The 7,998-nt window shown below is 44.6% G+C and overlaps 1 protein-coding gene across 1 annotated transcript; it reads left to right on the top strand.

Moving 5' to 3' along the window:
- The first annotated feature begins 968 nt into the window (after positions 1-968).
- LOC130500073 (NADH dehydrogenase [ubiquinone] iron-sulfur protein 2-like) lies at positions 969-6,190 on the top strand. The gene is given in 4 exon segments (XM_056994772.1): positions 969-1,309; positions 3,688-3,865; positions 3,867-3,932; positions 5,745-6,190. Coding segments are annotated over 4 exon segments (843 nt in total). The 3' UTR covers positions 6,003-6,190.
- The last annotated feature ends 1,808 nt before the right edge of the window (positions 6,191-7,998 follow it).

Raw genomic sequence — 7,998 nt, 5'->3', positions numbered from 1 at the left:
AGAGATCCTTCCCCCTTTATAAACTAGCAAAATCTCAATATGAAAAGCTCTCTAGTATGTTTCTCTGTGTAAGATGTCGTCTTCACGTAGAGCAAACTCTTCCATAATCAGGATTATGGAAGAGTTCGCCCTACTTGAAATCTACATCTATAAAACTGAAGCCCAAATCCTGGAACAAGGAATCAACTTTCAGAGGCTAAGATATTAGAGTTTAGGCGAGTAGAACTAGGTTTATACACCAAACATTGTAGTCCCGAATCATATACTCAATAAACATTTCTTCTAGCCTCGATTTCTTCTCTTTAATTCAAAGTATTCTAGTGTTCCGTAGTACTAAAACGACCCTACCCAAAAATACCATAACAGTTTGGCGCTAGAAGGAGGGGAGTAATCCAACTACATGACGCTGGCACCAGAAGGAGGTAGCAATCAATCCGAGATGACCCCGAGGGAACTGGAGCTCCTCAAACGGCTCGAAACCCTTCAGAGTCAAATCACCAACCTCCACAAAGCTCAAGAGACGACGTCCGGAGGTCAGGAACTTCTCCAAGAAGTTCAAACCCTAATAGATAAGCTTGGGGAACACTCCAAGCAGTTGCAGCAAAGCACCGAGAAGCTAGACGCTATGGAGGCCGAAAATCTTGTCCTTCGACAAGAGAACCAAGCCCTCTGTGAAAACAGCCACAAACGAAAGAGGTTTCGGACTAAGATTCAACATATGGCTTCGCTCATCACACCCATAGACGACAGTGGAGCACCCCGACGATCCGTCGATGTGGGTGACGAACCCGATAGCCGGGAGACTACTCAGGACGCAACCCGAGTACAAGTAATCTATTTTGGAGAAACTTTCAGGGGTAGCTACTCCTATCCGGAGAAGCAATCCCGTTTCCTACTCCGATGCGCCCTTCGTGGAAGAGATTGCCTCGGTGGAGATACCGCGTAAGTTCTCCTTCCCGAGCATAAAGATGTACGAAGGCACCAGCGATCCAGACAACCACGTTGCTCAGTACAAGCAGCGGATGCTGGCTGTAGCAATCCCTAGAGAAGCAAGGCAAGCTACTATGTTCAAGAAATTTGGATCAACCCTGAACGGTCGTGCTCTTCAATGGTATATCAACCTCCCCACTAAGTCCATCAGGTCTTTTGCAGCCTTTAGCGACAAGTTTGTGGAGCAAATCGCCAGTAGCCGTAATTTGGAGAGAAACTCGGACGACCTTTACGAGATTCTCCAGCATAGGACCGAACTATTTCGGTCTGGATCAAAGGCATCTCATGATCTTTGCTCATCTCAACAATCTGAAATTCGGTATGGAGAATACAGTCTCCAACTTGGACAGGAAGGTTGCGAATGGTGCCATAAGGAACTGCTCTGGAAGAGTTTGCAAAAGCCAGTGTCACCTGAGAAGACTCAACATCAACAATGCCCAACTTCTCTACAATCGCCTTTGAGATAAGATTCATACAAGATCCAGAGTCACGAAGAGATTCCTTAAATTTCACTCCAGCAATGGAACATGGAAAAGGAAACTTTCCAGGGTCATCAACCTTAGGCAACACCTTCAGTGATGGTGTCAATGCTTCGGTGAAGAGTGCTTTAATTTCCTCTCGGGTCTCTCTACTGTTCTTGAAGAACATATGCAATGGCCAAATTTCCCAAGCATGTTCAAATGAGATCTTTTGAGGAAGCCTTCTCACCATCTTCCTAAACCCAGCCAGCTGCTCTGTGATATACCATGGATTTCACCTATTTTCTACCATGGTATAATGATATTTTTAATATTTATATAATATGTTTTCTAGCCTATTAGGTATGTTTTCAAGTTCAGGAGTGTTTCATGATAAAGTGATGCTTTTGGAGCAATTTTGAGCACAAGAGATAATACACCCGAGTTGACCATTCAAGACCAAGTCGGAAGTCAACATTCAAAGACGAATCAATCGATACTCACCTAGAGTTGTCGATCGACGTAGCTATGAAGACCCGCGTACTTGAAGATTATACTCGATCGATACACCTCAAGTGTTGTCGATCGATAGCAAGGACGAAATGGTTCAGCCGATTACTTCACCAAGGCTTCCCCAAATTACGATATTACCCCTGGCGAGTTTTTAACCTAATAAAAATGCTTAAATACCCTCCCTAAGTGTTTTTGACGGCAGAGAGTGTGAGAGAGATAGCTAGAGTTTTACTGTTTTCAGTTTTGTTCTAAGTTTTGAGAGAGATTGGAGAGAGTTCATTGAGAGATTTGTGATTGAACTCTATTTGTTTTCTATTCTCTTTCTTTTGCAATTTCTTTACCTATCTTGTGTTATGAATTGCTTAGTCATGTCTGAGTAGTCTACTTGTTAGATCTAGGGTTTAAATAAGTTAGAGGGATTAGCCCCAAACTATACTTGCTGAGTTGTGATATTCATCAAATGGATTGTACTCTATGCTTGTTCTAGAATAGCTAACTAGAACATAGATCAGTAGGATGTTTAGATCTTGAATTATCTATTTGAACTAACTTGCCTCCCGTTGAGAAGAGCGAGAGCAATCCTTGAGACTTAGTGTTCATTATCGGCTCGCGCCTAGGCATAGCTAGAAGCCATCGATCGATATCCCAACTTGACAATCGATCGGCGTTGCGAAAGGTGTATCACTCGATATCCCTATAGGATTATCGATCGAATATTTTTCTGGTCAGCAGACGACAGTTGAGATCAGAGATCTAGTTAGTTAACCAGTGAGACATCACTGATTGTTAAGCGGCTGAGTTCTATAATATCATGCAAACAACTTGTTAGGCTTCTATAGACATTATAATCCCCAATACCTGAATAAAAGCCCTATGTCTAACACTCTTCTTTATCTTATAAACAACCCATCATATTGTTAGTAGAGCAACTATCTTGCTCAATTAGGATTGTCATTTTACATTTCTATCATAAAAATCAAACTTCACCTAGGATTGGTTAATTAATTAGATTTATTGGTTCCCTAAGTACTACAGCTGAACCTCTTATTTGAAAGAGTAAAACACTCTTTAGGGTAATTTGAGTGGTACCAAATTTGACGCCGTTGCCGGGGAGCTTTGATTTCATTTTATCAATTTTAGGTTTTCTTTTTGTTTTACCCCCTTTCTGATTTAAAACTTTTCTTGTCTTTTCAGGTACATGCCCAGTAGTACCAGAAGCAATAAGGGAAATCAACTACTGTTCTCAAAGGATCCTGCACACTTGGAACGTTCAATCCGCAAAGAACTACGCTCCAAATCGATCGACAGAACCGCCGTCTGTCGACTGATATTCATGATCAACCGTCGACCGATACTCAGACACCACCGTCGACCGGTCAGACATTTTTTCGGATAAATCTTTCTCTTCTTAATAGATCTCTTCCTATTCCTCAATCTTCGGAGAATGCAACGTTGTATTATTGTCAGTTCTCTGTTCCGAACATTTCCTGAAAGTAGACGACAAGTTTGAAATCTTAATGGGGACATATCTACCCCAACTCAACAAAGAAGGAAAGGATGCCCGGGGAGGCATCTGAGAATGATTCGAGCAGTATGAAGGGAAACTCTCACGTACAATTTGTTTTTTTTTTGGGGGGTGGGGGGGGGAGGAGCCCGACAGGGTCCCCCACTAACTTGGCCCGGGTCTAAGTGAAAGTGAAGTGGTGGGCCTACCCATCCCAACCAGGGTATGCTGGGATTCGCGAAGAGCAGCACCTTACGATGTTCATGACCAATCGGATCCTGACGTACCAGTAGGTACCAGAGGAGATCGCTATGATCGTTACTGTATCCGTATCGAAGAGATCCGACAATGTCTTCGGATCATTGTGCAATATCTTAATCAAATGCCTAGTGGCATGATCAAAAGCCGATGATCGTAAGCTATGTCCTCCATCACGATGTCGAATGAAACTATCCATGGAATCGTGCGTCGTGTGAAACGTAGATCATCGCCGTTCTCAACCGAGACTCAGGTTAAGCTCCGTCTCGGAACCTTGTGGGTTAGGAGTAAAGCATCCCGAGGTTGGCGCATCTCATTGGGCGTAGAGAAGCATTGGGAACCCCAATTACTTTCTTCGGAGCCGTTTCTTTTCCCGTCCCCCCCCCACCCCGGCATAGCGCTTCGCTTCCGGTTCTTCAGAAGAATCAACTTACTTCTACCTTCTTCATTGATCTGGGGGAAAAGGAACCGTCTACCAGTTGGGAAGCTAGACATCAATTAAGTGGCTTGATGAGGATAACTAAGCTGACACGCCGGAGTTGGCTGCTGGCACAACAGGGTGGTGCCTTACCGCGCCGCAGGCGAACGCGCAGTAGCGTTCGTGGTGGTGCTTCAGGATTCCAATGTACTGCGTCCAAGATCAGAACGAGCTTGCCGGCGGACCACTACCGTCCCATTCTTGAGTGAGCTGAGCACAGCCATCTTATCCACTGAACTAGCTAGAAGCTATCGGGTCGAAGTACTAAAAGAAAAGCACCGGGAAACGCGGCGGCATAGGAACCATGAGACCCCCACCCTACTAGTAAAGGGAAAACGGAAGTGCGCTCCTGCGCACCAGCTGAAAAAGCCCTTTCCCCTTTCTCTGATAATAAGGAAAGCTTCATAGCTCCAACCTATACAAGTGGTTTTTATGTCCTCTTTATAGGTTGGGTTGTTGGATACGGGATCCTCGTAGTAGGCTGGACCAACATCCAGCCGAGAGAGGGCAGCCTCTAGAAGCAACAGGTTGGGAAACCAAGAGAACGCTTCGCCTTTTCTTATCTTCTTCCTGCCCTAGGAGTAGAAGTAGCACAAAAAGAGGGATTAGCATTATTGACCAATGATAAACCACTAACACATTCCTCGTTGAGGCCCTGCGCACTGGGAAAACGCCGACGCTACGGGAAACCGGCCACTAGTTACAAAGCTCCAATAAGGCGTTCCTCGAGAGGGCTATCACAGTCAGGTGCGGAGCAATTACCCCTATTTGAAAAGTACCCTTCTTCTTATTTAGGGGGTTGAGGTGATAAATGGCTTGATGAATCGTTCCGTTCGCCATGCACCGGCCCCATTCACTTGATTCTCGTAGAGGCTGTAAGTACACAGTACCCCACAACTATCAATAGTATAGTGGGGTTGAAAGACGAGAGTGCCCGCCCTTTTCTTTCAAGTGAGCCACTTTTGTTTTCCCGAACGCAGTCCGGGATCACCGTGGCCGTGCATATATATATACAAATATCTTTGATGCTGTCATTTCGAAATGTCCGCTTCAACCCCGAGGAACGCCTCCCAAAAAAAGCAAAGTTGGCTTGACGAGCGCAGATGTGAGGAAGCGGGAGCAATAAAAACCAAAAATCTCTTTCTTGTCCTTCTACTTAAAGGGCAAAGAGAAGCGCTTTTGCTACTGAGAAAGCGAACGGTCAGCGCGAAGGTTCAAGACTTTTCTGAGCGTTAGCGAAGCTAGATTCTCATAGCGAGGCTCTTCGAGTTAGCGAAGCGCTGTAGTAGCGCCGAAGCCCTATGTGCTATAATGCTGAGCCAAGGACACTCCGCCTTATCTATAGAAGCAGTCAACTGATTTCTGAACGAATTAGATCCTTGGTAATGGCTCAATCTATAGACAGAAAGCCCTATGATGGGAAACTACCACGTTAGGTTTGGAGAGAGATGGGACCGGTTATATAATAGAGGGAACAGATGCAAGCTTTTTTCTTTCAATAGCCGGCCAAATGACTACAGGATCATCGGTCTACTCTACCTCAATTCACCATTTCGAACTTTATACAGAAGGTTTTTCCGCACCAGCTTCTTCTACCTATACCGCAGTTGAAGCACCTAAAGGAGAATTTGGTGTTTTTCTGGTCAGTAATGGAAGCAATCGTCCCTACCATCGTAAAATAAGAGAACCCGGCTCTGCCCATTCACAAGGACACGATTCTATGTCCAAACATCACATGCCAGCAGATGTGGTCACCATCATAGGTACTCAAGATATTGTGTTTGGAGAGGTGGATAGATAGGACGACTAGTTGCCAGGACCTTAGCTTTATTGCGAGCCCAGAAGTCTCTCTTTTTTTCGGCCTTCAGGAACAGCCTTTAAGTAAAATCCAACCTAATATCATTCATATCCTTCTACATAGAAGAAAGACACTCTAAGATCCTTTTTCAAACCTGCTCCCATTTAGAGTCAAGAGATAGATAAATAGACATGTCCCATTGCCACTTGAGGGGGGGGGGGGGGGGGGGGGCGTTCGTTGTATGTTGAAGTAGAGATGAATAGGGTGACTGTGAAGAGAGTGGTGGTTGATCCTAACTCCACAGTCAATCTAATACCTATGTCCACAAGGCATTCAAAAAGAAAAGATTGGAGGAGCACTTCTCGAGGTATATAATTTGAGTTCGAATAATTGCCAAATCAATTTTCTAGGAATGGTATGGTCAGAGTCAATTGCAACGTTGGACCTTTTCAGAGTCCGATAGAGTTCCAGGTTGTTTTTGCACCGACGACATATTACGCTCTTCTGGGTAGACTCTAGATTCATAAAAACCAAGCGGTCCCACTGACATACCATCAATGTATTAAAGGTATAATCAAAGGAAAATAAGTGCTCGTACCAGCGGTGAGAACTCCCTTCGAAAGATCTGAAATCCATTTTGCTGACGCTATACATTATTCGGAGTTTGCTGAGGATGGAGAGATTTCATTGAAAGAGGTCTGGGGAGCTGTTGGCTTACTCGTTGGGAGGCGTTCCTCCAGAACTAGATAGCTAGTCTGTCTAGTTCTCGAGGAACGCCAGTCTCTGGACTGAGAGGAACGCCTCTTAATAAAGTAGTTCAAATAGATAATCCACCTAAAATGGAACATTCGCTTCTAGATCGCTTGCTAGAACTAAGGAAACTCCTGAGTACGGAATTGAGACCGAAGAAAGGAGATTCCGAGTAGGTCTGCAAGCCTAGGAGGATCATCGTACCTTTTGTATTACAGTTGGTTAATCAGCTACCCCTTCCCTTCTATCTTCCTCTTCTTAACCTCGTCATTCCGAGTTAGGTTTTCAAACCTAAGCAGGATCACCCCTCTGTTGACTTTCTATGGTTGAAGCAGGTACTTATTCCTACTCTCTCGTCCAGAACAACTTCTTTGGATTTGCTCTTCCGTACAGGGAGGGTCTCAGATCTGTTAGGTTCTTCTTTTGGATTGTGCAGGGCATTCTCTGTGATTCCTCTTGTATGATGGAATACCCGTCCTCCGCCAGTCTTTCATTCGCCTATCTGCAATACCGCTTCTACTCACTGGATTTCTTTTGATCTGCCGCATCCTATCGTATGACCTTCCATCTGGCTGAGAGTAGCATGGGGTAATTGCCTATCGTTGTTTTTCTGCTCATTGGAAGAGACTAATTGTTTTGATAGGGAGGCTCCTCACGCACAATCCACAAGAGGGTCGGTATATCTTTTCATTGATTAATGAGTAAGGGCTCGAAAGAATGCTTGATCGATGTTTTAAGACCTTGCCTTAACCAAGAGTCATCGCATTCGTCGCACGAATCATAGATAGAACCCGATCCTTGGATAGAATCCATAATCAGAAGTTATTGGTACCCTTAGCATCTTACCTTTGAATTAGAATGTGAAGGTCCTTGGTTCGGGCAAGCAGCGTACTTAGAAGCCTGCTACCGAAATGGAATTCCTCGGTCGAGAACTTTCATGATAAAGCAGAATTCCGTTGGACCAATAAGTAAGAGAGTATCTTCTCCTAGAGAACTTCTTTTCTCTAGTCACTAAAGTGCGTTTCAGTCGAGTCACTGAGCGCCCACCGGGTTGATTGAAAGTGCCCCTACGGACTGGGACACCTTCTTCCAGAGCATTCTCATCATCTGTACTAGCCTTGCATGAAAAAGGATGAACCATGAGGAATTCTCCACTCTATGAATTCATAGCGCTCTTGGGATGGGCATGCGTCTTGCAGTAGGTCAAAGTGAAAGAATAAATAAGCACGAGGAGATGCTAGGCTGATCA

This window comes from Raphanus sativus, chromosome 9 (genome assembly GCF_000801105.2).
Source record: "Raphanus sativus cultivar WK10039 chromosome 9, ASM80110v3, whole genome shotgun sequence".
Lineage (NCBI taxonomy): Eukaryota > Viridiplantae > Streptophyta > Magnoliopsida > Brassicales > Brassicaceae > Raphanus > Raphanus sativus.
Note: the sequence above shows the minus strand (reverse complement) of the source record. Positions and strands in the feature narration are given on the sequence as shown.